Source organism: Micromys minutus (genome assembly GCF_963924665.1).
Source record: "Micromys minutus genome assembly, chromosome: 8".
Lineage (NCBI taxonomy): Eukaryota > Metazoa > Chordata > Mammalia > Rodentia > Muridae > Micromys > Micromys minutus.
The window spans coordinates 64,242,459-64,270,319 of NC_137977.1; the positions used below are offsets into that span (position 1 = coordinate 64,242,459).

The 27,861-nt window shown below is 46.9% G+C and overlaps 3 protein-coding genes across 7 annotated transcripts; 2 read left to right on the top strand and 1 right to left on the bottom strand.

Moving 5' to 3' along the window:
• Positions 1-889: 889 nt before the first annotated feature.
• RBFA (ribosome binding factor A) lies at positions 890-10,417 on the bottom strand. 2 transcript variants are annotated; one of them, XM_080920553.1, is made up of 6 exons: positions 10,174-10,417; positions 7,266-7,485; positions 6,678-6,790; positions 3,800-3,884; positions 1,939-2,006; positions 890-1,577 (listed from the first exon to the last, which is right to left on the bottom strand). In XM_080920553.1, exons 1-6 carry the CDS (start codon positions 10,335-10,337, stop codon positions 1,193-1,195), a joined length of 1,035 nt encoding a protein of 344 aa, XP_080776679.1. In that variant the 5' UTR covers positions 10,338-10,417; the 3' UTR covers positions 890-1,192. The 2 variants fall into 2 exon arrangements, with proteins under 2 accessions (XP_080776679.1, XP_080776678.1); XM_080920552.1 differs by having other exon boundaries at positions 6,678-6,880.
• Positions 10,418-13,216: 2,799 nt separating this feature from the next.
• Positions 13,217-27,610, top strand: TXNL4A (thioredoxin like 4A). 4 transcript variants are annotated; one of them, XM_080920220.1, is made up of 4 exons: positions 13,217-13,305; positions 13,561-13,750; positions 24,055-24,158; positions 27,258-27,610. In XM_080920220.1, exons 2-4 carry the CDS (start codon positions 13,598-13,600, stop codon positions 27,427-27,429), a joined length of 429 nt encoding a protein of 142 aa, XP_080776346.1. In that variant the 5' UTR covers positions 13,217-13,305; positions 13,561-13,597; the 3' UTR covers positions 27,430-27,610. The 4 variants fall into 4 exon arrangements, with proteins under 4 accessions (XP_080776346.1, XP_080776349.1, XP_080776348.1 ...); XM_080920223.1 differs by lacking the exon at positions 27,258-27,610 and adding an exon at positions 16,642-16,710; XM_080920222.1 differs by lacking the exons at positions 24,055-24,158; positions 27,258-27,610 and adding exons at positions 16,642-16,710; positions 18,238-18,308.
• LOC308423507 (N-alpha-acetyltransferase 11-like) lies at positions 18,315-19,538 on the top strand (the record flags this gene model as incomplete). Its single annotated transcript, XM_080920219.1, has 1 exon — positions 18,315-19,538. One exon carries the CDS (start codon positions 18,315-18,317, stop codon positions 18,954-18,956), a length of 642 nt encoding a protein of 213 aa, XP_080776345.1. The 3' UTR covers positions 18,957-19,538.
• Positions 27,611-27,861: the final 251 nt, after the last annotated feature.

Sequence of the window (27,861 nt, forward strand, 5' to 3'; positions counted from 1 at the left end):
GATGCTACGCAGGCTGCAGCAAGGAGTCATCAAACACCTTACGTAGCTATGAACCTGTGAGCTGTGTGATAATGGCTACCCTGGAGAGACAGGCAACAGAGGCATGAATGTTACAGTAATAGTTACTTTCTGATCAGATTTAAGGTCCATTTTACAGAAGGAAACTCATGCCTGGTACTGTAGCCTTGATCAAGAACCTGAAGCTGGGAGGTCACAGGCCCTGGAGAACCAGCTACTATCATTTTACTAGATGGATATAGAATCAAACTGCCTTCTAAATACTTCTTTATACCCACAGATTAGTGTAGTCAGATTCTTCAGAGAAGTGGGCGGCAGGACGCAGAGACTCATGACTGGTCAAAGCGACGAGGAGTCCAGAGGTCACTGTTGCCCTAAATGGGGTGTAGCTACATCACATCCTGTCTCCCTCAAATCTCAGGGAGTAATTTTCAAGAGAAGGGTAGAAAGACTGTAAGAGCTGGAGGTCAGAAAGAACTGCTGAGCAACATTGTCTCCTGGACATGACAGTTCATTGCATTTATGAGCTAAGAGCAGCTGGCCCATACAAGATCACCAGTCACCACTTCAGCGTGGATGGAGGATGGGCTCACAGGTCGAGCCCGGCTCTAGATAAGGACCTATTAGCAGCGGATGGCTGCTGGGGGGAGGAAAGGTCAGTTTTCTTTAGGGCAGCACTGGTGTAGCCCTCGTGGGTTGCCTGTGCACCAGTGACAGCCTCATTCCCAAGTTACATACACGTAACACCAATTAGACTGAGTGAGGCATAAAGCTGAGAAACTTAGGGAGCAGGAACCCTGCAATAAGAAGGGAGATGGGAGAAGCAAGTATGTTAAAAAATACACTGCGCACATACACAAAATTCTCCGAATAAATACAAAATAGTTTATTTGAAGAGAAGTCATCCAGGGACCAGTCACTGAGGCCTGGCTGTAGAGGACTTCAGATGCAGTCTGATGGGTTCTGTGCTCAGCCCTCCCGCTGCTGAGGCTAGGCTGCCTCCGCAAGTGACTATGAGGTAAAGTGCACCAGGTCCGAGAGTCTCGGAGATGTTATTCCTTTTTCAGTTACGCACGTGACTCCAGGCATGAGGCACAGACACCTGGGAAGCTGCTGAGTGGCCAACAGCAGAGGGACCCACAGGCAGGGGTGGGCAGCTCTGAGGCCCCACCCCCTACCCCTGCTCTCCTCTGCCACTGAGTCTGGGCTGTGCAATGTCACCTCCACCCTCTTCTTCCCACTCGTCCTCTGCCTCCTGGGTGTGACATTCCCACTCTGCACTGCTGTCCTCGTCCTCATCCTCCTCACCCAAAAGGAAGCTTCTGGGGGAAGCATCCTGGTGCAGGTGGGATAGGGCCTTCTTTCTCTTCCAGAGCAAGCGAGGCGGATCAGGCGCCTGCCCTTGTCCTGAGGGTGGCACCAGGCTCGTGCACTGGGGCCCTCGCTCCTTCTTGCGTTTGTACTCCAGGATTTGCTTAGTCAGTGCCTCGTGGTCAATCCCACACAGATTTGGGTGTGTGGTCGGTTCCAGGGAGTCAGGTGCCTGGGCATCAGGGGTCCTGTGGGGAGAAGAGAAGCCTTCACACAGAGCCCAAACCAAGTTCCAAAGCACAGTATAAGGAGTAACCACCTGCATAGGACTCTGGCTCTTCTGACCTTGTCCGAGGGTGACAAGAATGTAGAAAGGTGATCCTGGTTTAGGGTCTTCAGAGGCAGGGGCTCATATGGACAATGGGCGCATCCCCAGCTTTCCTCATCTGAGCATAGTGGTATATAGACAGCCACCCAGAACTACAGACACATGTGCTGGACCCGGGGCAGGTATCATGGGGCAATGTGGGCTAGTACAGGCACAGGCTGAGCGGCTGCTGTGGCTTAAGCATCCGCCACAGGTAACAGAAAGATGTTCACAAGCCTCACCTCAAATGGTCCAAGTCATCCACTTCATCTGGGGGTCCAAAGTCAGCCACAGCCAGTAACCGATCTACCTGAAGGGATGCACAGGGGACGGTAGGCCATGGCCCTCGCGCTCTGCTTCCAGCGTACAGAGGCACAACCCAGCACAAGTCTCCTGGTTTCAGTTAACACCACTGCAGGTGCCTTCTCAACGCAGAGACTCACACCCTCACTGCTCCATTAATTTGTCCCAAGTTCCCTAACAGCTGAGGCTCCTGAATTTGTAACATTAGGCAGGTCCATGAGGAAAATAAACACTGGTTGAATTACATAACTAACATTTACTAGTTTCTAAGGTGCTTTTGCAAAATAGTTCCATTTGGCCACAGAATTCTGAGTGTTTGGGGACAGGAAGCCTCTAGCAGAGCAAGAACAGATATGAGGTTGTCTCCGTCTCCGTAGGCTAAAGCCCACTGTGGGGTCAAACTGAGCCAAAAGTAGCAGCACTTGGGAGTCAGAGGCAGGGGGATCTCTATGAGTACAAAGTCAGTATGGTCGAGTTCTCTACACAATGAGACTCTTAAAAATAAAGGAAAGTAAACCAACAAAAACGTGAAATTTTACCACTTGTAGCCAAGCCTGGTGACTTTGAGAGGTTCAAAAACCTTGGGAATAAAAATCTTCAATTCCTGGGAAGCACACTGGGCTGGGTCACTGGTTAGTGACCCCTGGTAGGGAGATAAGTCTGGAGCCGAGCTAGCTCCTCAGACAGCTGCAGGAAAGATGTTCACAAGCCTCAACAACAAAGCCAGAACGGAGTGGTTTCTGAAACTCTTCCAAGGTCTCCAAAATATAGTGAAACCAACTTAGCATCCAATCAAAATTGTACTGATGCCACTGCTGCACTTCTAGCCAATCACATCAGAGGTCACCTAACCCTTCTGGAAAATTCCCCTAGCCCTACATAAAAGGGGACCTGCGAGTTCCCCTGGTGGTCGCCATTTTGATGAATGTTGATCCCCGCATGCTGGTAATTTCTGCAGAATAAACTCTTAGCTTTTGCATACTATTTGAGTCTGCAGTCTTCCTACAGCAATTCTCTGGCCCTAACAACCTGAGTAGGATCCTCAGAACAGACACAGTAGAATGGTGTCCTCTGACCAACACCCACTGTGCTGACTAGTTTTATACCGTCTTGACATAAACTAGAGACATCTGAGAAGAAGAAACTTCAACTGATAAGATGTCCCTGTGGACACGCTCTGGCCTTGGGCAAGCATGTAGAGCATTTCCTTAATTAGGGATTGATGTGGGAATGCCTAGCCCACTGTGGTGGCACCACCCCTAGGCTGGTGGTCCTCAGGTGTATAAGGGAGCTAGCTGAGCAAGCCATGAGGAGGAAGGCGACAAGCTACACTCTTACATGGCCCCTGCCGCCAGGTTACTGTCCTGTCTGATTCCTACCCCGCCTGCCGTCACCGATGGACTCTCATATAGAACTGTTGGCTGGAGTAAGCTCTGCCCTCCCCTGTTGCTTTTTGGTCATGGTGTTTATCACAGCCATAGAAACCCTAACTAAGACACTCCACACACACAAAAAGTGAATAAATAGGGCTGGTGGTTTGGAACACTGGCTGCTATTCCAGAGGACCTGGGCTTAATTCCCAGCACCCACACACTAGTTCCTGGGATCAAGTATCCTTTTCTGGGCTCCGAGGACAATATATGCATGTGGTACAGACATACACATAGGTAAAACACTCATATTCATAAAATATTCATAAAATAAAAAATTCATAAAATCAGCAAATAAACACATAAATAAAAGCTCATTCTGGTGTACATGAGATTTTTTTTTAAAGGGCTAATTATTGTAAAAGCTCACCTCAGCCAGGACTATGTCTCTTTTGTCTTGAACAAACACTATGGGTGGAACATTCCTCAGGGTTTGCTGTGATATCAGAAGATGCCTGAAGAGAGAGCACATGACATTTAGTGGAGAGGAGCCAAACACAAACTACATCACACTCACAAATTTACCGGGAGATATGGGAGACTTGCTCATTTTGGAGCAGAAGGGGGCAGGGCAAAGGGGGGAGGCAAAGCTTTGGTGAAACCTTTTCTATGCTGCCTCATCATATAGGATGCACCATACGGCAGCTGGTCCTCACTCTTTCAAGGCAGCAGAGGCCTAATGAACACGTTTAAAATGGATGGACAGCATCCTGTACTCAGTGGACACTCCCTGAAGACTCCAACCTGACATCTCTGCAAGCTAGACATGAAAGATTTTGGTACAGCTCAGTAATATGATGTGGACCAGACAAATGAGGTCTAGGCCCTACAATCCCTTGAAGCTTTGACACCAAATTTTGGGTAACCACAATAGTCTCAAGGATGTGTTTCACTCTGCTAACTTTCTTCTGATCCTTCTTTGATGGTCTCAGACACTGTCTTTGGAAGTGGAGGCTCAGCGACCCTCATACGGAACATGAGACAGTACACAGCCGGACAAACAGGCACGCTGGACAAGCCCCACATGTGAGTTTCCAGCACAGTTTTCTTCCTGAAATGGAGTAATATATGAAGGGAGGGCAAGAGTTACAGGGGAGAGGAGCAGGAGGTCTGTGGGAGGCACTGGCTCTGAGATGTTAAGATGCATGGCCAGCTGGGTTTCAGCCTTTCTTTATCTCTCTTTATCTCTCTCTCTCTCTCTCTCTCTCTCTCTCTCTCTCTCTCTCTCTCTCTCTCTCACACACACACACACACACACACACACACACACACTCACACACACACACACACACACACACTTCCTCTCTCTCCCTCCCTTTCTTTCTTTTTAACTGAATAAGCTAAATGTACTGGCTGGTTCTGTGTCAACATTGACACAATGTAGAGTCATCACAGAGGAAGGGGCCTCAGTTATAAAATGCCTCCATGAGATCCAGCCTTAGGGCATTTTCTCAACTGGTGTTCAGTGGGAGAAGACCCAATTCATTGTGGGTGGAACCATCCTGTGCTGGTGTCCTGGGTTCTATAAGAAAGCATGCTGAGCAAGCCAGGGGAAGCAAGCCAGTAAGCAGCATCCTTCCATGGCCTCTGCATCAGCTCCTGCCCCCAGGTTCCTGCCCTGCTTGAGTTCCTGTCCTGACTTACTTCAATGATAAACAGTGATGTGGAAGTTTAAGTCAAATAAACCCTTTCCTCCCAACTTGGTTTTTGGTCATGGAATTTCAACACAACAGAAACCTTACTAAGACACTGAATAAACTTCATTATGTCCAAGCAGCTCATCAACTTTCAAAATTCGGGGTCTCAGGACCCTTTACAATTGTAAGAAATCACTGATAACGACCAACGACTTTTGTTTACATTGTTCTATGGATGTTTACTTCTCCGGAAATTAAATCTGAGAAACTTAAAAATGACATATTTTAAAAGTCATTAAACAGTAAGTCTACTAGCTTTGGACATACTTTTCATGAAAAACTGACTTTTTAAAGACGTGTGGAGAGCAGTGGCCTTGTCTGTGTGCTCCACTCCGCACTTCCTTCCTGTTGCTATTCTTTCTGATACACATAGAAGGGCAGTCTGTCTCTTTGTCCACTGGATGCAAGCTTATTGTGTAGAGGGTTTGTGGACTGAGAATCTAATACATAAACCTGCTTGATAAGCTTTGGAGTCACGTTTGTGCCGGGCGGTGGAGGAACGGAACACAGAGGGGCTGCATCCACCGGGGACAGAAGCAACAGGGCGGGCAGAGTGAACCATCTGGGAACGGAGAGAGTGGCTTTCGGACAGCGTAACAGAGCCCATGTGCTCAGCTCCACACTGGAGCATTGTTCTCGTCTCCGAGTGAGACCTTGGAGGCTAGTAAAAGGTTAAGCCCTCATTTTAATATTTACCGCAACAGATAACACATGAAACTGTGGCCTCACATAGACTAGAGGAAGGGGAAATGTAATTAAAGTCCTTAGGAAAGTATGAATCGTTTGAGTCTCCATGCAACCTAACACAATCCAGTATCACATTACAATGTGTCAGGGTCTGGCAGGTGAGCCAGCCTTCTCCCCTGCTGTGTGGACTTACGTCTGTACGTCTGTCAAGTGGATGACACTAGATGACACTAGGCCAAACCCCTGCACAGGACTGTGTGGCACTTGTAAAGTTATGATCCCACAAGAACTGACTCAAAGTTCTTCAGGTCAGTGAGATCCCGCACATCAAGCTTAAGTACTCAAGTTCTGTGAGGGTCAATTTTGTACTAGCACTGGGCATGACCAGCCTGCCCTATAGTGGTTCACGTGTGCATTCTTCAGAGATGTCCACCAAAACCCTGCAGCTGAGGAGCTGCAGGCATTCTGTCATCCGGGGAGTGCCTCAGCAGCCATTAGAGACCTGCCTGTGCTTCCCTTTTCCTTGTTCATCCAGGAGCCTTTTAGGTAAATGAGCCACTGTGTGTCTTGTAGGCTTGGGCTGCAGTGGAATAAAGAGGCAGCTTTAACACAGTCAGAATAGTTCTTGCCTCACAGAGCTCTGAAAGGTCCCGTGGAGCCCCACAACACTTCTGAGAAATCTGATTAGATTAGGTCTTAGAGGAAAATGCAATGGATACTCTAAGAATCAAGGAGATGCTTCTAAGATTTTTCCTTAAAAGCAAAAATCCTCAATGAGAAATTATAAAGTTTACCTACACACAAGCGGCCAAGGCACTTAAGGTTGAGGTAGGAGGCGTTACTCGTAGGAAGCAAACCCATCACCTCATGTAGGCAGCGCTCCTCTGCAGCACGGCCTCCGTGTGCCTGTTCTGCTCTGCGGAGACACCCATCTTCCAGTACACTCGGCAGGCTGAGAAGTCTGACGTCACAGAGACCTGAAATGTCCCCAACCGCACACACTGTACACAGTTCACACAGGATGGAGGAGATGAAATTTCAGCTTCTTCTGCTTCTTGTAACTGATTCTGGTGATGCCAGCCAGAGAGCACAGAGGGCAAGTAGGGTCACAGACACCCACGTTCACAACCCTTCTCTCAGCTCACCCCCATGTACCTCACAGCACTGCTCACAGCCCCTTCTAGGAAAGATGGAGGGCCCCTCACCATCTTTATAAAAACAAAGGCCGTGTGGAACCCTCACGACAGTCCTAAGCGACATCTAATGCTCTGTCTTATTGCCCTGGCTGACACTAGGTAGTCACAGGTCCCTCACCCAGGTGCCTGTGCACCTTGACCCACAACTTAAACTACATTTGGCACCTCTGCAGCCCCAAACCAAGACCGAAGGTGTGATGGCTTCAGGCAAAACTAAGCATGTGCCCTCCTGCCCCCAACCCTGACCCCTGCTCACCTTGGAGAGCTCCACATTCAAGTCATACACCTCCTGGCTCACTTCAGGAGAACACAGCAGTTCTGTCAGTGATTTGTAGAGAAGGCCGTTCAGGACCCTTAGGCGAATACTGTCTTCCTTCCTAGTCTTCTTTAAAGTTTTCTTCGTGAGGAACTCATACTTGGATGGCTTGTGAGTCAACTGAGGACCCAGGGATGGACCTTCATACCAAAACTTCTTTCTATATCAAGAAAATTAAGTTGGGAGGGGGAGGCTGGAGAAATAGCTCAGTGGTTAACAACACTAGGTAGCCCTTCAGGGGTTGTGGGTGCAGTTCCAGCATTGGCATGGTGTCTCAGATCACTGTTGCAGGGAACCTGACAAATTCTTTAGACCTCCACTGATACCAGGTTTACACACACCCCACATAACATACGTGCAGGCAACATACATGCAGGCAAAATCATACATAAACAAATTCTTTTTTGTTTGTTTGTTTTTCTGGCCTTGAACACAAAAGATTGCCTGCCTCTGCCTCCAAGTATTAGAATTAAAAGACCACCACTTTAAAACTCAGGTACAAAGGTTGAGCGGTGGCAGTGTACACCTTTAAATCCAGCATTCAGGACGGAGGAGAGGCAGGAGGGTCTCTGTGAGTCAGAGGCCAGCCTGGTCTACAGAGCAAGATGCAAGAATGTCAGCGCTGTTTGTTACACAGAGAAACTGTCTTGAAAAACCACACACACACACACACACACACACACACACACACACACATACACAGACACTCAAACACATAAAATACATCTTTAAAAAGAGATGGGGCTCCTTTTTTAAAGAATTAGATGAGATAGCTATGACAAGTTAAAAAAAAAAGTTTTGCCAAAATTACATCAAAAGGCACTTCAAGTGTGAGGTGCTTTCGCTGGACACGGGTGTGCTAATGGGACCCTGCCAACCACAGAAGTTTATTGGACAACAGCAGGGCTGTGGGGGTGGGGCAGAAGACACTTAACCCTGTAATTCTGACCTGTGTCTGGCTACAGTGGAAGGTCAGACAGGCCTTTAGATTTTATCTCCAGGTTTCACAAAAACGCTATGCCCCACTGGGTCGTCCATGAAGACAAAGGTTGATGGTTCTGGTGTGTGCTCCACTGAACACTTAGGACACTGAGGGAGGTCTCACTTCTCACTGTCAGAACGGGACCAAGTTCCAGGAAAGTGGGGAAAAAGGGCAAATGCCCAGAGAAGTACAAAATGCTTAGAAGAAGAGGGACCGAAGGCTGGATCTAACAATAAAAGTGAACCCTCCAGAGCTCCCAGGGACTTAAACACCAACCAATGAGCACACACGGAGAGACCCATGGCTCCAATTGCATATGCAGCACAGGATAGCATTGTCTGGCATCAATGGGAGAAGAGACCTTTGGTCCAGTGAAGGTGCCGTTTTTCCCAATGTAGGGGAACGCCAAAGCACTAAAGTGGTGATTGGGAGAGCGAGCACCTTCATGGAAGCAAGTGGAGGGGGAGGGGCAAGGGGAGGAGGATGGGAGCAGGGGGGGGGAGGGGATAACATTTGAAATGAAAATACAGAGAATATCCAATTTAAAAACAAAAAACAAAACTGAGTGCACCAAGACCCCAGACCATGTTTTCCAGCACCTTCCAGTACCCTGGGCTCCACATGAGAATGGCTGACTCTCTGAGCTGAAGAGGGCATATATAGGATGAGCTTAGGACATCTTGAAGTGCCAGAAAGTAGCTGCCAAACATATGGGGTGTACCAAGAGAGCAAAGGAGCTGAGGGGCTGCTGATGGCCAAAGACAGAACACTCTGAGCAAAATAAAACAACAGCTGCTCACCACAAGTCCACACCAACGAATGCATTAATAAACGAAGGACACCTCCCACCGAGAATTCTAAATAATCTGTGACATAATTCTTCACCTCTTAAGGTCAAGGGTAACACACAGCAACTTCCTACCAAAAATGATGAAAGGGACAGCTGACCCCCAGAACAGTGGGGTGCACACTGGCTATAGAGATCCTTCAGTAACACAGGATAAAGCGGCAGGAAACTCACAGCTATATATATACCAATAGGACAGATAAAATGGTGCTTTTCCTCTGTTACTTTCTCACCAAGTCCACAACCCACATATCACCATGAAGAAAAATATCACATTCCACTAGTGTACAACCATACAACCTCCAACCAGGATTCTCCAGAACTGTTTGAGCTGTCAAACACGGAAAGACTGACTGCGAGCTACTGTGTCTGGATTGGAAAAGACATTAAGAATAGCACATTAAGTTCTGATAGAGAATCTGAAGCCAGTCTCAGAACTACATACTTCTTCATAAAGCGAAAACTACCTATAAAATCATTTGTTAAAACACCCCCTCCCCCAATATAAACTGGCTTGGTAGATTCTAAGATGCTGTGGAAATTATAAACAAACAACTTTTTCTTGTCTTGTTTCTGAAGACGGAGCTTCTCTGGTTAGTCCTATCTATCCTGGAACTAAAGCTGTAGACCAGGCTGGCCTTGAACTCAGATCAGAGATCTGCCTGACTCTACCTCCCGAGAGAAGAGATTAAAGACCTGTGCGGTCACTGCCCAGTCAAATCAAAGTATCTTAGATCTTTATTACTAATAAAATCTAATTAACACAAATTTTATGCACTGTGAGGTTTCAGGAGTCCTAACACTGTACAAAAATTAGACTTCAAGTGTGGAGGGAACGTGGAAATTGTCAAAGGTTAAGCTGGAGATAATCTGCCAATAATCATCTTCTAACACGAACAGACACCTGCCCCCAAGATCCCAGCCCAACCCCTCGTAGACATCAGTTCACTGTAGAAACTGCCTCCATCCAACCGTGCACCAGGCGACCAGGCCCGCAGCGGACCCTGATCCGTGCATACCTGGTTTTGGAAGCAAATTTCTTGAGCAAGTTCTTTCTGCCACAGGAGGCGACCGAGGTGTGCAGGGCCGGTGGGCGGCCGGGAAGAAGCGCGGCCCTGCGGCCGCACCGCAGAGCCTGCAGCCCCGCGCAGGAGCCTCTCAGGCCCGCGACGCCGGCCCACATGCCTCGGAGCGCGGAGCCCTCACGCACGAGTGGGCGCAGGACGGACGGGCGAGCAAGCGCGAGACGACTGAAGACGCGACGGGACAGCAGAAAGCCCGGGGCCACGGGTGGGCGGGGTTAACCCCACTTGTGGGCGGGGCTGCGGCGCAGAGTTATGACTGTTGTGGGCGGGGCGCAAACAGTGGGCAGTGTGGCAGGGCCCCAAATCACCTGGTTTTTTTGTTTGTTTGTTTTAAATCTGTACAGTTCTTTCATTATTTGCTTCCATAAATGCGTGTGTGACATCGGCACGTAAATGCAGGTGCCTCCGGAAGCCAGACGAGGGTGTGGCATCCCCTGGAACCGGAGTTAGAGAGTTGAGAACTGACTAATGGATTGCTGGAAACCCAGTACCCCTCCGATAGAGCAGACAAGTGCTCTTAATAGCTTAGCCATCTCTTCAGCCCCACCCAGCTTATTTTTAAAGCAAGGCCTTGGTGCCCATATTGTAGTGTGCATTTCAAAAAGCTGGAAGGGTTTTCTTGATCGTTTCACTACTAAAGAGGGAACAAATGTTTGAGGTGACAATTCTTTTAAGCTTAACGTGACTGAAACATGCAATGCACCGGATATGTAAATGCTGTATGGTGGTCGTCAATATAATACTATCTCTGGTTTAATGTTTTAGTTTTAAGATTATTTAAACGTGAAAAACCAGAGTAGAACGCTGACAAAGAATTAAGAAGGCTCTGCATCCAAGCACTTTGGGTGAGGAGAACGAGGAGAGATGGGCCTAACTCCATCCACTGCCTGCAGTCTCCTGGGGACTGTGTTGTCTTCAGTACTATCATTAGTTTTATGACTCTACCTTTTCCTCACCTCAACTGAAATAAGCAGCCATTTCATCACTGGGGAGAAAATTTAGTAAAGGGGTATAAATACCAGATTTTAACAAGATGGAAGATAATGTGGTCCACCAGGAAATCAGTAGACCTAGCCTAGAGTGTTCATCCACATTCAAACTAAAAACTAACCGCAGTGTTTTCACCCAAAGCTGCTTTCTGCCGGCTGAGCTTTTGTAGTCAGTTGTTAAGGGCAATGACCTGTTTTTTCAGCTGTTTCTCCTGGTCATTGGGTTCCAGCTGGTAAGGGAGTCATGCATGCTTTAAGTGAATCACAAAACAAACAAACAAAAATGAACCAGAATTTAATAATCTAACAACTGGTCTTTTCTACTTTATTCTATTTCAGTAGGGTGTAAACAACTCAGAACGATACTGCCGTTTCCCCATGTTAGCCAAGGGGCCTGTTGCATGGCAGCACATTGAAAAACAACCAGTTCACAAGCCCTGGGAACAGAGTAACTGGCTTTGTCCTGTGTGTGGCATTTGAATCCACTGGGAAAGACCAAAGACAAACTCTATCCAAATTTTGATGAATTTAGAACCACATAGCGTGCTGTGCAGAAAGTGGGGTGAAGGTGGGATTTTAAAGGCAGACATCGGAATGTACTTTACAGCCATTCGTGGCATCCACAGCTAGGCAGGAAAGCTATTTTACTTTCCTCCACTGTTGTTTTCCTTTCCCGATATGTAGTTTCGAGCCCCCATGTGGGTGCTAGGAATTGAACCCAGGTCCTCTGGAACTTCAAAGCCAACTCTCTAGCCCCAGAACCTGGCTCTTCTTGAAGAGCCACAAATGCTTTTCATTTTAGAGTCATCTCTTCAGCCAATGCTTTTTTTTTTAAGATTTATTTATTTTATTTATGTGAGTACACTGTAGCTGTTTTCAGACACACCAGAAGAGGCATCAGATCTCATTACAGATAGTTGTGAGCCACCATGTGGTTGCTGGGAACTGAACTCAGGACCTCTGGAAGAGCAGTCAGTGCTTTTAACCACTGAGCCATCTCTCCAACCCAGCTGCTTTTTAATTTCTAATTTCTATCAGGAAATGGATAGTGGTGATGGTTGTACAATACTTACACTAATGCCAGTAAATGGTTCAAGTGGCAAACTTATACACACACACACACACACACACACACACACACAGATATAGTAAAGAAAATCATTTCTATGTGTAATAGTTTAAGATGATGATGGTTCAGAAACGCTGCAACGTGGTCTTGTAGGGAGGAAAAAGTGTTCAACTACCAACTATGGAACATTAGGGGGAAGAGGGATGGATCTGTAAAAGAGATATTAGGATAATGGCTGAAGCCAAGGACATCTGACCTCCGGGGTAGTACAGGTCCAAAAGCTTCATCATATCCAGGAGTGTCTGATGACTCTGAGAGGTATTGCAGAAGAATGCATTAGTAGGCCTATGGAAAAGAACAGGAGAGATTGGAGAGATAGCTCAGCAGTTAAGGGCACTGAATGCTCTTCTAGAGGTCCTGAGTTCAATTCCCAGCAACCATCTGTAATCGAAACTGATGCTCTCTTCTGGTGTGTCTGAAGACAGTTATAGTAGACTCATAAATAAAATAAATACATTTAAAAAATAGTTCTTAAAAAAAAACCAGGAACACAGCTGAAGTTTGGCCAAAGACTTGGCATATTTCTCAAGCATTAATAACAACAACAACAACAATGATAATGGCAAACCACCACCCTACAACACTAGGCGCGTTACACGATGGGGACGCTTGGGTCTTTACGGTGCTCTGGAGCACTTGCTAACGAAACTGAACCCGAGATTAGACTCGGGCATCCCTCGGCAGAGGCACCGAGCCACCAAGAAGGCAAGCACGATGTCCTAGGGAACCGATCGCTCAATACTGTGAAGCCGGCCGCAGACACTCAAGCACAGACAGTTCCGGTGGCGTTTAGAGAAACCAGAGGTGGAGCTCGTCCTCCCTGCGCCTGCGCGTGACGCAGACGTGCGCCTGCGCAGCAGCGCTGAAAAGCGTCAGCGCGTGACGGCGCGGGAGGCGCTGGTGGCTGGGTGGAGGACCCGGTGGTCGGGCCGTGTGGGCTCACACGAGGTTAGAGGTCGTCTGGTGTGGCCCTCGTGGGGTAGGGGCCACCGGGGTATGGCCCCTGAGGAGGTGGAAATACGGGGGTGTGGTTCCGGTGCGAGCCGAGGCCCTGTATTGGCTTCGGGTCCTGGGCCCGCAGTGGGGGGTTGGGGTGGCCATGGCCTGCGGTTTTGCAGCGGGGCTCTAGGCAGAGAGTCTGGGGTGCAGGCCGGGTTCTTGGGGTCCGGATGGGGTCGCGACCTCAGCTCTTTCCACCCACAGGTAGCTCGCGGCGTGAGGCCGCGCAGGCGCGCTCAAGATGTCGTACATGCTTCCGCATCTGCACAATGGCTGGCAGGTAGACCAGGCCATCCTGTCGGAGGAGGACCGCGTGGTCGTCATTCGCTTCGGACACGATTGGGACCCCACTTGCATGAAGATGGACGAGGTTCTGTACAGCATCGCCGAAAAGGTAACGCATGTGCAGTGTTCGCCCTGCTAGGCCCGGCCGGGCGGTTTGGACTTGAGATTCAAGCCTGAGCCCTGTGTTCCATGCAGACCATTATGGATAGACAGGGCTCATATATTCGTACGGGGAAGGTTTGTGCCAGAAATGGTTAGAGTTTCTTAAAATTTGAAGGAATTTATGGTCTTCCACCTAAAAATAAGTGACTCGTTGTGATGATAAATTTTGGTTTTGAGATTACGGAAGGGGATTGTCCTAGGATGGTTCATGTATTTAATCAGACAGACCTTGAACTCGCTGCCTCAGTTTCATAAGAGTTCTGGGATTACAGGGCACCACTGTGGACCGTGGTTTTAAAAGGATTTACTAGGGCCCAGAGCGGTGGCATACACATTTAATCCAGCACTCTAGAAGCTGAGGCAGACTGATGATTTTGAGTTCCAGACCAGTCCGGACTATATAAGACCCAGTCTCAAAAACAAACAAAAACTATTACTGTATTGTGTCTGTCTGTGTGTGTGTATGTTTTGAACAGAATGACTTTGCAGGCTTTGTTGGGGATGTGGGAACACACTTAAGTAGCTTAGTTTAACAGTATTGGCCTTTTCTTGATACCTTACAAATTTATTGTGCCTTTGAAGCAGGTTAATACCTTGGTAAACTTTAAACACCCTCCCCCTGCCCCTTGGGGAGAGAGGGGAAACAGACTCACTGTGCAGCCCAGGCAGACCTTGAACATTATTTCATTCTCCCTGCCTCCTCGAAAGTCCTGAGATGACTGGCATGAACCTCCAAACACTTTGTGACTTACTTGCTTTGTAGCTTGCAGTAATTCAAATACAGAAAGTGTTAGGAGAAAGTAGAGCTGTGTTTGGGCAGAACCGGGGTTTAATTTTCCACATTTAGAAGCTGGGTGGCGGCACTCATTTCCTGACAGTGGAAGTGCAGTTGTTGGGCACTGTTAACTGGGTCGGGGGCTCGTTCTTCTGTGAATTGCTCTTCACAGTTTTAGGATGACTTGGTTTTTTTGTTTTTCTTTTAATGATTGTAACAACAGGTCAAATGGCAAAGACAGTAATATTTAATGATACTATTCCATAAGTAATTTGAATGTTCATTTATTTATTTGAGACAGGACCTCCCTACATAGCCCTGGAACTTATGTAGACATGCATCTACATGTCTTTAAACCTCGCAGACAAATCTACCTGCCTCTGCCTCCACCTTCCAGAGCTAGGCGTTTGCCACCTGAAAGTTTGTGTTAAAGAAGAGTCAGCATTGGTGGAGATGCTGAAACTCTTTTCCCTCTCCCCATGCTAACCCAAGTTGGCTTAAAGTAGTTCTTACCTTTCAAATGACTTCTGCCATGGGATTGTTACTATGTTTGCTTGAGCTGTAAGCGAAGCCAGGGTCTTGGGCATTTTAGTCAGGTGCACTGCCACTGAACAACAATCACCATAAGAAGAAATTCTCTGGAGTAACACATGGGGGCATGTATGTGCAGGAATAGCAGCATCATTTGGCTCTCTGTTGGCTGGTTGCTTTCTGCTTTCGTGTTTAGGAGAGAACAGCGGAGGACAGTTCTGACATCCAGTTATCACAGGTGTCTTTGGGAGTGCTGAAGTGAGTCTCAGGAACACTGTTGTCTGGGTTGAGGCCCAGAGATTCTTATTAAAGATGCCTGAGGGAATTCAGGAGCTCCTCAGTGGAGATTAGTCTCGGGGCAGCGGTACTTCTTAGCCCTGCCCTGTTGGACTCCAGCACAGTGAAGGCCTGGGGTGTGGCTGGGGGTAAGGAGGGTATCATTTCTCTCTCATGTCAGGCTGGAGGGACAAATGAGACGCTTGGGCCCCTCGGACAAAGGCAGACACTGAGATCCACTGAAGCATCACCCCAAGTAATTCACCGTTGAATCGGCTTTACTTAGAGACAGCTGTCCTTTAACCATTTAGGAAGGTGGTATGGGCAGTGTCAAGTGAGTTTCCTGTCAGGATGGCCATGCCTGGGGTCCTTGGCTTTTCCTTGTTAGACAGAATTTAAGATTTTCCTGGGGGTTGGAGAGATGGCTCAGCGGTTAAGAGCACTGGCTGCTCTTCCAGAGGTCCTGAGTTCAATTCCCAGCAACCACATGGTGGTTCATAACCATCTATAATCAAATCGGATGCCCTCCTCCAGTGTGTCTGAAGATAATGACAGTGTACTCACACATTAAATAAATAAATAAATGTTAAAAAAACTTTCCCATGCTTGTTTCTCACTGCTTCACCAGGTGAGGACAGCACCCGCCATCCTACTGACCAGACATGTGCTGTACTTGGTGTTGGGTTAGTCGCCTTTGAAAATATTTTCTTTAGTCTTTTAAGTTGCCTTTTTTATCCAAAAAATGTGATTGCATTCTTAATGAGCTCCCTCCTTGCCTCTGTGGTACTGGCATGCTAGGCAGGTGCCCTGTGGCAGTCCTCAGTTGTTCTTCACTCGTCATTCACTGAGGTGGGGTCTTTCCTTAACACTAGAGCTTGCCAATAAAGCTTGTCTTGCTAGCCAGCTTGCTCTAGGATCCCCTGTCTTCCATTTTCTAGGACCAGAATTAAGGTAGGCCATCATATCTTGGTATTTATGTGCGTTTCTGGGGGGTCTATACTTGGGTCCTGCAAGGTCTTTAACTGCTAAGCAGTCTCTTCATACCTTTAATAAACTTTTATACTATGTTTTAGTATAGTCATTAAAAATGTAAGTTTTTAATATATTAAAATCACTAGTATTGTTCTGCTTTTTTATAACCCAGCAAATATACATTTATAATTTTGGAAAATCCAGGGAGCATTCGATATAAATTTTTGAAATTTAAGATTTTAGTATAAAGAACAGTATAACTATTTAAAAATCTCCCTCCACAGAAATGGAAGATAGTGGGAGATCTTCCTCATCTTGTATGAGTCCTGTTTGGATATCCCAGCTGTTTTAAAGTGAGTAAAAGTTGTATGTGTTCAGGCTGGACTTGAGTGTCCCTGTTCTCCCAAAACATGTTGCGTTAGCCAGCGTGCTGCTTCCTCTTGCAGTGCGCACCTCCACCTGATGCTGGAGTTACTGAGTTAAATACTCAAGAAGGGAAGGTGGTAGGGAACGCACCTACAGATCTAGAGCTTGCTCCGTTCTCTGTAAGATGCAGTTTTGAAGAAAGGCTATTTCATGTACCTGTGATCTCTTTTCCCATTGGGTAGGAATATACTTTGTCACAAAAGTACTTTTAGAGATCAGTATTCTATATCTTCAGGGGTATATTGAATTGTGACGGTATGTTCTGAAAGAAACATGTTGTGCTGGTGAGATGGCTCAACAGATGGAGGCATTGCCACAGAATCCACATCAAATCAAGGAAAGAACCAATTCCCTTATCTCCAACCTCTACACGTGTGATGGCATGTATGTTCCACATATACAGGCATTGTGCATACAAAAACATAAAATTTTAGAAAATTATAGAAGGCAAATAACATGTATAGAGTGTTTAAAGAATATTAGGGAGCTTGGCTTGTCCATGATGGCAAAGATTGTGTTTGATCTTTGGAAGTCAGTGCTCGGCTAGGTGAGGAGTCAGACACAAGCAAGCCTGTGGGTTATGAATGGCTCTAGCTGACAGTGGAGCTGGCATTAACAGGAGCGGACTATGCAGGCTCCAGCCAGGCACTTCCACAAGCTGGTTGGGCAGCCTCTACTAGTTTGTGCTTGTTGGTGAAAGGGGGCGTAAAGCTGGCTAAAGAGGAGACAAGGCAGGTTAGTGTAAAGGTTCCTACAAACCGTGAAGTGAGACAAGTGAGCAGAGAGGGTGTGGTAGCAGATAGATCTTTGTGAGTTTGAGGCCAGCAAGGGCTACACAGAGAAACCCTATCTCACAAAAACAAAAGCATAACAGGCTAGTGATGTGATGTGAAAGTTCCCCTGGCTCAGGTGTGTGCTTGTTAAGAAGCACGTGCACATTGTGTGTTGTGACATAGCCATGGGAAACAAACCAACTGGGCATATGCAAGCAGTATTTCTTTATTTTTATTTGAGATTTTCAAAATTGTATTGGAGTTTTAGATAAGACAGGTGGAATTTTAGTGAACTGAAAGTTGATAAATGGATGGATAGTAACAGAATCCTTGCTGCTGATCTTTATCTTACCTGCATGGAAGCATGAGGCAGAGTCCCCGCAGCTCCTCTGAGATACTCTGCACACTCAGCTGGTGCAGATAGAGTCCAAGAAGGCTCAGGAATCTGCAGGGGGCTAGGGAAGTCTGCTGCTGCGCTGGCACCTTCTCTAACTCCTGCACTGTGTCCCATCCTCACTAAAGGACTGTTGGATAAGAGCATCTCAAAGCATGAGCACAAAATTAAGGTTATGTAGTTAGATTAAGGACTATTTGATAATCCATACTCTGCAGAGATAAGTTTGTGATGACAGTGCTGTGTTTCTTGAGTTTTGAAATACACCTTTGTGTCAATTCCTCGAGGCAAACGGTGCTGGTGTCGCTTGTGCTCTGTGGCATCTCTGATTCTCCGGAGTCTGACAGGCCTATCTACCGCCAATATGAACATCCGCCGGGCTCGGCCAGAGGACCTGATGAACATGCAGCACTGCAACCTGCTCTGCCTGCCCGAGAACTACCAGATGAAGTACTATTTCTACCACGGCCTCTCGTGGCCCCAGCTCTCCTACATTGCTGAGGATGAGGATGGGAAGATCGTGGGTTATGTCCTGGCCAAAATGGAAGAGGATCCTGATGATGTCCCTCATGGACACATCACCTCACTGGCTGTGAAACGCTCCCATCGGCGCCTTGGCCTGGCCCAGAAGCTAATGGATCAGGCCTCCAGGGCCATGATCGAGAACTTCAGTGCAAAGTATGTATCCCTGCATGTCAGGAAGAGCAACCGGGCAGCTTTGCACCTTTATTCCAACACTCTGAACTTCCAGGTTAGTGAGGTGGAGCCCAAGTACTATGCAGATGGAGAAGATGCATATGCTATGAAGCGAGATCTCTCGCAGATGGCGGATGAGCTGAGACGGCAGCTGGTGCTGAAGAAAGGCAGATACGTGGTTCTGGGTTCCAAAGAGAATCAGGGTAGCACCCTTGCTGGTTCTGAAGAGGCCTGTCAGCAGGAGAACATGGCTGGAGGTGACAGTGGCAGTGACAGCAAAGACAGCACTGATATCCCAGACAGCTTGTAGACCTTGGAGTCTGCCTCCTAGAGCCTGCCTGAGCACCACAGGTCCTTGTAGTTTAGCCATATTCTCCCTGGGAACCTTGCTCTACAGTTCCTGCTCTGGTGACCCGAATGGCTCTCCTTTCAACACTTAACAGCAACCTTCTGCATAACCTGTGTGATCATGGACACAGAACCTGCTGTGCAGGAGTCAAGGAACCGAGGACTGCCGTGCCAGCACCTTTCTTGGCTTCATGCTGCCATCAGTCTGTTCAGCGCTGGACTGGTTGTGTGTATCCTGCAGGTTTCCTGGAATGCCACACAGGAAGTGGGGACAACTTGAGAACATCCCCAGCTTTCAGCCTTTGCCATTATTTATCTGGTCTTTCCCCCTCCCACCCCCCCTTGGAGTAGGCAGAACCATCAAGTTAGTCTTCATGCCTTCTGCCTCTGTTGGGGAAAGTTACCTATACTTTCTGTGGAAACTGCCCGGCCCTGCCCTCCCTCTTTTGAAGAAGAATGTTCTCTTTCCTGGTGGGAGAAGGTGATAGCTTTTGGACTAATATGCAAGCAGAATTTGTAGATCTTAAGGAAAGGACAAGCAGAAATTAAATTGCAATCTTTAACCTGAAAAAATAAAAAATATAAGAAGGAGTACACGTCTGTTGTGCAAATTCATTGGTCAGTCCTTACCTAGTGCTTTGGGTTTAGTGTCAAGGGCACTGCTGCAGAGGGAACACATTCTACCCTATGGGGCATCAGGTTGAGCTGAAGAGTTATAAAACAGCCAAGGTTTTCGGTTTTGAGAGGATATGATTCCTCTTACTAGTTTCTATATTTGGGGACTGGGGAGTCTAGTTGGCTGTAAATAAAGTAATCCCCATTCTGACCTTTTGTTGGGTTGGTAGTTAATTCTGTAGAAGGCAGGTTAGTCTTTCCATTATTAGTAATTTCATCTTTGTTGTAATGCACATGAAATGAGTATTGCTGCTTTATAACACTTAAGATGCTGACATGCCACTACAAAATGGGCAGATTAACCCAGTGATGAGGCACCCTTTGGAACTAGAGGCCGGCAGAGTTGCAAGCCAGTCTGATCTACCTAGCAAGTTCTAGGCCTGCTGGGGCTACAAGGTAAGGTAGCAAAGCTCTTGCCAGGAAGCCGGATCTTTGGTTTGTGATGTTTCCACCTTAGCAGCTCCTCCCCTCGGTGCCTGCCAGGAAGATCAGCAGATCTGTGCTGTTCGGCACATGTCCTTTCATCCTTAGAGTGGAGACTTAGAGTTGGACACTTTCCTTCCCTGCCCACCTTATCGTCTCTTCCTGTCTTGTCTGCCAGGGATCTTCTCACCTTGGTGTTCTCCTTGGTTAATACCCTACTCCAGCTTCATAAGCAGTTTCCCCTGTTTTACCCAGGAGCCTGTCACAGAGCTTTTTAGTCCTGTCTGACTTCAGTTTTCAGGGACCTCAGCACAGGTGCCTCCTTATTGATTGGGTTTTGGTATCTGGGATTCTAGTGTGGGCCTTACACATGCTAAGCATTGGCTGTCACTGGTAGGTTTCCTGTTCTGTGACTACTAGCCCTCATGCTTTCTCCTGTAAAAGGCTTCTACACTAACACTGAAGCCCCAGCACCAACACCTGTGCTTGGGGCTGTCTGGAAGCAAATGGTGGCCGTGAGGTGGTCTCCCCCAGCCCAACCTCAGGTTGTATCCAGCAGTACCTGAAAGCCATCAGGTGCCTTTCTTGGATATCTACTAACCCTGGCCTGTGTCTAGGGCCTTGTAAATAGGTGCTCCAAGAAGAGATTCCTAATTCTGCTTTCTCATCCAGAAGCTAGATAATGGGGTTTGGCTGCTGTCTTGTGTCTGTCTTTTTCTTTTGTTTTGAGACCTGGTTTCTTTGCATAGCTTACTCTGGAACTTTGTAGACCTAGTTGGCCTCCAACTCAGAGATCTGGCAGCTTCTGCCTCCCAGTGTTGGGATTAAAGGTGGCGCTGCTGCACATCTGTCAGTGAAGAGAGCACCACCTATAAAGACAGACATGTGAAACTGACTAGGTCTCAGACTGTTGAGAGTTGGCATCCATGATCTAGAAGTTCCTTGCATGGTAGGTTCTCAGACCCTTTGAGCCAGTCTGCCCTGAAATGTTTGTGTGTGTGCTTGACATGTGTCTTTGATGATGAGCCAGGCTAAGCTTGAGGACAGGAGAAACATTTGTGTCTTCAAGCCGGTTGGCGTTTATTGAGGTGCTCTCCCTGGTAGCTAAATCCCCCCCCCCATGTTTAAATGGATATGCAGTTGGTACGTAACTATGATCCTGGACAAGTTGAACAGAAAATGGAACATAGCTTCCACTACTAATCTGATGATTCCATGGCCTCAACTTCTGTAGTGAGCTCTTTTATTTTTAAATAATACCAGAATGGAATTGGTTGCTATAGAAGCCAGGACCTGGACCTGGTGATTCTATAGGAAAGAGTTTCTGAAATACCTGTGCAGTGAACTGAGACCCAACCAAGATGTGCATGAGGTGAGAGGGAGCCGTGTTAATGGTTTCTAGACTGATTAATATAAACAAAAGCACACTTCCCTTGTACCCCATGATGTGCACACACCCTTCATGCACCATGACGTGTACATAGCACGTATTTATGTGCCAGACGTACCATGGTTAAGATCTCTACTAAAGCTGAAGACAGGTGGAGTCCTTGCTAAGTATAAACTGTCACTTTTTGACTTAATTTCCCTGCTGACTTGGAATGTTACCAGCAACAGAGGCTGGAATGGCAGTCTCGAGCTCACCTTTGTGCTGACCACTGGAAACAGATCCATGCTCACCATATAAGTTAATAAACTGCATTTCTGCTTTGTTGTTTTTGAGCTTCTGGAAATCTGCATATGCTAGGCACGTGCCTCACCACTGGCCTTACACAGAAGGTGAGAGTTGCTTTTTTGCAGGTAGCTTGGTGGGGGAACACACTAGAGATTGAATCTAGGACTTGGCACATGTAGCAAACACTAAGTTCTATGCCCAGCCCAACTGGTAGGCTAGCCATGATTAAGAAATAAAGGGGGTGAAGGGTGCTGGAGAGATGGCTCAGCGGTGAAGAGCACAGACTGTTCAAGAGGTCCTGAGTTCAATTCCCAGCAACCACATGGTGGCTCACAACCATCTGTAATGAGATCTGATGCCCTCTTCCGGTGTGTCTGAAGACAGCTACAGTGTACTTATATAAATAGTTCTTAAAAAAGAAAGAAGGGAAATTAAGGAAATGGGTGTAATGGTGGGTCCCTGCCATTTCAGAACTTGGGCTGGAGCAAGACCACAAGTCCGGGGCATGACTGGACTATCGTGTGAGTTAAAGGCCAGTTAGGGAAAACTAGTGAGACCCTGTTTTAAAAGAAGTCAGAGATTAAGTTCCATAGTAATATGCTTACCTAGTAGGCATGAGGCCCTCGGTTCAATCCTGTACCACAAAAGGGAAAAAGTGCCAAAGTATTAGCCAGGCAAGGTCGGTCCACACCTGTAATCCCAGTACTCAAGAGCAGGACGGTCACAGCTCAAGATACCCTTGGACTACAGAGCAGGTGTGAGGTCATCCTGGGCTATATGTATAAGATCCCATCTCATACAAACCTAAAATAAACAGGCTGTGTGTGTGGGGGGGTGTGGGTGTGGGTGTGTGGGCGCGTGCACGTACACACAGCACCATAGTTGATTCCCTTGGTCATGTAGCTTTGTCCTGAAATTGTCAGGCTTGATAGCAAGAGCCCTGAGTGTTGGAAAGTGGTATCAAGTCATCAGTATCGACACCTTAGGGATATTAAAGCTACTTGGGAAAAGAAAACATGGAGTCAGGCTTGGAGATGTGTTTTTGTATGACCTGTGCCAGCTACCTTCTTACGGTCTCTAAGGGCAACCTGCTAAGGTTCTTTTGAATATAAAATGAGATAATATGTCAATGAATAAGGAGGGTGGGTGTATAGCAAGACGGTAAAAGTATTTGCCACATAAGCCTGCTAACCTGAATTCAGTCCTTGGAACATCTCCATGGGAAAAGGAGAAACTGTCTCCTAACATTGCCCTCTGACCTTGGGCATGCTGGGCATACCCCTGCAACCACACATACCCATGGTAATACACTTAATCTTTCTTAAAGGAAGGATGGAAAGTGGATCAGTGGTTAGTTGGTTGGGTGCTCCTGTTGCTGGCGAACTTTCACTGGTGTCTTCAGCTTGTATACACGTCTCTGCTCCCCATGCCTCCCAGTGACTGGCATGTGGCCTTGTCCCTATAAATAGTAGTAGTGGATTTGGGACCCACCTTCTAGCCCTAACCTCATATGGACCCTGACTACTCATGTAGTGACCCTCCTGGAGTCACTTCTCAGTTTTGGGGATAGGAATTAAGACTCCTGGGGCATATGGCATGCCTAGGACATGTCTGTGTTATGCCTTCATATAGTGCACAAAGCATTTTTAAGGAACACATTACACCCTGTGTAAGACTGTTTTAAGATTTATCCTTAGAAAGTTTATATATAAATTTAAAGTCAACATACATAGTGGAATTATTGGTGCTCTTAGGAACTCAGCAAGGAAATAAGCAAAGTGTGCTCTGCTCCAACATGGTGTAGCCATCTGCTGAATAACAGGCAGCTAAAGAGCTACCTTTGGTGGACGAGAATGCCTATACTGGAAGCAGAACATAGTATGGCCACACTTTGTTAGAGTGCTATAGTGTTAGAATATATCTATAAAGGTAGGGGAGAATTTAGCAAAAATGTTAACAGCCATGGGATTTAGGGTGCTTTTAGTCTTTTTGAAAAGCTTTTCTAAGCTGATTTGGACTAGAAAAGTCTAATAAGTTGCAGAAACTGTACCGTGGAGTAATGACGATCAGCGTTGGGACAGCGTTCGGAAGAGCGGCTGGTGGGGTCTGACAAACTTGTTGAATGTATGGACTATTTGTCAGTACAAACAGGATCGTAGAAGAGCGGCTTGTTGGTAGGCGGGTGAGAGGGATGCCCAGTTACACAGTCTCGTTTTTGCTTTATTTCACTTTTATAAAATGAGAGCCAATTTTATCTCTTATTTCAGTTTTTAAAATCTCGTTCCAGGTTAAAAACTTTGCAGTTATTTATCTTGTGGATATTACAGAAGTGCCTGACTTCAACAAGATGTATGAGCTCTATGACCCGTGCACTGTCATGTTCTTCTTCAGGTAGGTTGTCTGGAGTGCTGCTACTTTCATGGAGTGCTGTTGGCTCGCGTGATTGATGGGGCAGATCCCTTTGCTCAGAAGGAAGTCAGTGTGCAGTTTTATCACAAGGCAATCAATGTGAATCTTTGAAATAGTTGTAAAGTACCAATTGGAGTTTTAACATTCACTCAATAACAAATAACTCTTGAAACACTCTCCAGAAACTGGTGTGAGGTATAAGTATAATTTCTGGCATTTTTAAATTCCCTCAAGTAAAATCTGCTGATGAAGAAACCTTTTAAAATACAGCTTCACTTGCTAGATTTTATCACTGCCTTATTTGGTGTCCTTTGAAAAAATCCAAGAAGAAAATCTGAACTTTAACTGCTTTGCTTTCTATACATCAAAATTGTTCTATCAGCTCCAACATGGAGATTTGGAAAGACATCTTTATTTGAAACTGTCTCTGCTCATCAAAAATTTTTCCTGTAATTACTAAAGAAGTTGGTATATAGTCATAGAACTCCAAAAGTAGTATCCAAATTGATAAGCAGGGTTGTGTGTTTGATCTTAGACACACACTTACTGCTGTAAATGAGCTCATTTGTGAGTGCACAGCTCTGGGTCTCAGGCATGACTGTGGGCCGAGTCATTGTCTGGAGTTCATTCGGGTATCTGAGGCTTTTCTTCTGGCTGCTGTTGGTTGGAGCCACTCTGCTCTTTAAGGCCCCTCTGCCTGAGTAAGGCAGCGTCCATTGTCTGTCAGCGAGTCCCTTTTGCACAGTCCTCTGACTTTCAGTTCTCCCTCTTAGCGGAGGATTAAGTTAGTGTGATCTTGGGTAATCCAGGATAATCTCCTTTTTAAAGCCAGCTGTTGAGCTTGACTCACGTCTGGAATGTCCTGTGGTGTCACAGCATTGGTCACAGCAGTGGTCACAAGGGCGCAGGGAGGTATTTTAGGGTTTTGTCTATTACTCCTTGAGATTACCTTTCCCTTGAGCAAACCAGGACCCTCTCCAAGGTTTCCAAGGACGCTTGAGACCCCACTCCTGGAACCAGCAATTCACGTACTCATTGTCCAATCAGCATGGTCTGAGGTCTACAGTGACCCCTTCCCTGTGAAGTTGTTACCTGTGAGGCTGAAGATATGAGTGACTACGCATCCATCCAGCAGTTCTAGCTCAGAGGGATTGAGCAGAAACAGGGAGCTTCTTTCCCTCTCCACCCCCAACACTCCTACGCCAGCACACACACCACTCAGGGCCAGGCAAGTTTTAATAAGGCTTGATGTTACCCTCCTAGCTGCCTGCTTCCTCTGGGATGTTTGTAGCTGAACAGGTTGACCTGCCTCTGTCAGGCACAATGGGGGCCATTCTCTTCTCTCCATGGTCCTCTCTGTCCTCCACAGTTTGAGGCTATGAGTAAAATAGGAGCTCTCCGCGACTGTGTGAATCCTGATGAGCAGTAAAAATGATGTTCCCAGTTCTGAAGCTGCCTCCAGGTTGGGAGGGACTCACCCTTGGGAGACACACCCACCTAATCTCATGTGTCTTCTTTGATCGTTCCAGCCTTTGGCATCATTATCTGAAGAAGCTGAGAATTTAATCTTCTCACTCATGGTCTTGTGCCCAATCATTTCTGCTCCTTTAATGACAGTGAGAAAACAGGCAGCACTTCCTTGTTTGGAAATCTTGTCTGCTAAAAAACAAGTTCCTCACTAACAAGTTCTGCTTTCCATACAAGTGTAGGACACAGTAGTTCCCGGTCTGTAGCCAAAGTCTCTTTCCTCTTCATGAGCAACAAGGCCCTCACTTCATGTGGGAGAGAGGGGCCATCTTAGAGATACAGTACTAGGCGTGGAAGGAGGTTGCAGGGAGCAATGTTGGTACATGGGTAGGGACAGCCAGTGTCTTGTGGTCATTAGGACTGATAGTGGACTCAGAAAAGAAGACAAACATCCTCCTCCTGTGATCCAAAGCTTTAGAACAAGAGTCAAGAGTAGTCAGTTTATGTACCAGTGTGTGCACTGAGCACCTACCAGGTTTTACTCTTAGGACTGGAACAGAGTAAGAGAGGCCAAACTCCTCTTTACAAAAACACCTGGGCAGATATAACTGACTGGAAGCCTCTCTGAATCACACAGGGCTCGCTCCCAGCTATATAAAGGACTAGTCATGTCCAGTAGCTCACAGAGAGAGTAAGCCATAGAGCCCGGAGGGCTGCTGTGCGTGTGGGTGGGAGGGGATGTGGGTGTCCACCCCGACCCTGCACTAACTGAGGACATGGAATGCTACCCTGACACAGAGAAGTCATGTCTAACTATTGCTCTCAGAACCAGTGGAGCATGGTCTTGGGCTATAGTGTAAGCCAATGTGTCATGCCATAGGAGTGAAAAGTTAAACTAATACAAACAGATCTTTAGAAACTTGGAAAAGTTCATGCAAGTGCAGTAGGGCTAACATCTTTAATCAGGAAGGACAATACAGGTTCCTGTGTGGGGAAAAGGCCTATCCTCTGAAGGAAAAGTGACTAAGGATTGGCTGCTTCTCAGTCACAGCATGCCAGGACAAGCAAAGTCATCATTGTCAGCTCACGGTTACAAAGCCTTTGGTAAATCTGCCAAGCCCTGTGAGCAAAGCATGAGAAGGCTACACACGCTTTCTCAGGAACTAGAGCACCTCTCAGGAAAATTGCTTGTCTTTCCAAATGATGCAACTGTCTTTGGCTTTTACAGTCTAAGATACAAATGCACAGTTGCAGGGCACAGTGGTACACAACCTCATTCCAACACTCAGGAGGCAGAGGCAGTGGGGTCTCTGAGTTTGAGGCCAGTCCTGTCTATAGTGAGTTCCAGGAGAATCAGAGCTATGTAGAGAGACCCCGTCTCAAAAGAACTAGCTTACATATATAAACAAATGCACAGAAAATAGTGCAGAAAGAGTGTGCACTGGCTGCACTGCATGTCTAGAAAACAATATTTAGTGTTTGTCTTTATTTTGTCTTGAACTGGTCTCCAGATGGTCCGTGCTCTTCAATGACATCACAAGTGCTTAGAGCAGCAGAGAGAACAGGTGTGCTCCGGGTTCTCTCTGTGAGCATTGCTCATCTTTTCTCTTTCAGAAACAAGCATATCATGATTGATTTGGGCACTGGTAACAACAACAAGATCAACTGGGCCATGGAAGACAAGCAAGAAATGGTGGACATCATAGAGACCGTCTACCGTGGAGCCCGCAAAGGCCGGGGTCTGGTGGTGTCTCCCAAGGACTATTCTACGAAGTACAGATACTGAGCACTGCCTTCAGGCTGTGCAGAGGACACTGGGCGCCTCTTCCGTGTAGAAACGCTCTGCTCGCACGGCCTCTGGAGAGGGCCTGAGCAGAGCATTGCCTTAGAGCTGGAGGATCGTTGAGATGAGGGTTACGGGGCCTTAGCTACCTGAAGCAAATAAACATGGCAAAGGAACAGTAGAACTCTGCTGTGTGCTGTACTGATTGTAAATGTCTTCACTCTCCGAGTGAAATCGGTGTTTGTCCCATGAGGCTGTCAGGTTTGCATCTTCCAGTGTTGCTAGAGCTGAGCTGTCAAGCAAACTACCACAGCCTGGGTGGCTTCAGCAAAGACGTTTCACCTGTACAGGTATGAACCTGTGTTCTGGGTTCCATTTGAGGCTCCTTGGCTCTGGAGGTTCTCGGGCTGAGAACACATTGTCCCAGTCTCTGCC

Bases quoted from the DNA above. Each gene is read 5' to 3' on its own strand.
- RBFA (XM_080920552.1), bottom strand. From the start codon at position 10,337: ATGTGGGCCGGCGTCGCGGGCCTGAGAGGCTCCTGCGCGGGGCTGCAG. The intron at 7,486-10,173 runs GTATGCACGGAT...TTCTTGATATAG, and splicing joins AAATTTGCTTCCAAAACCAG to AAAGAAGTTTTGGTATGAAG. The intron at 6,881-7,265 runs GTGAGCAGGGGT...TGGCATCACCAG, and splicing joins TGAATGTGGAGCTCTCCAAG to AATCAGTTACAAGAAGCAGA.
- TXNL4A (XM_080920220.1), top strand. From the start codon at position 13,598: ATGTCGTACATGCTTCCGCATCTGCACAATGGCTGGCAGGTAGACCAG. The intron at 13,751-24,054 runs GTAACGCATGTG...ATCTCGTTCCAG, and splicing joins TGTACAGCATCGCCGAAAAG to GTTAAAAACTTTGCAGTTAT. The intron at 24,159-27,257 runs GTAGGTTGTCTG...TTTCTCTTTCAG, and splicing joins ACTGTCATGTTCTTCTTCAG to AAACAAGCATATCATGATTG.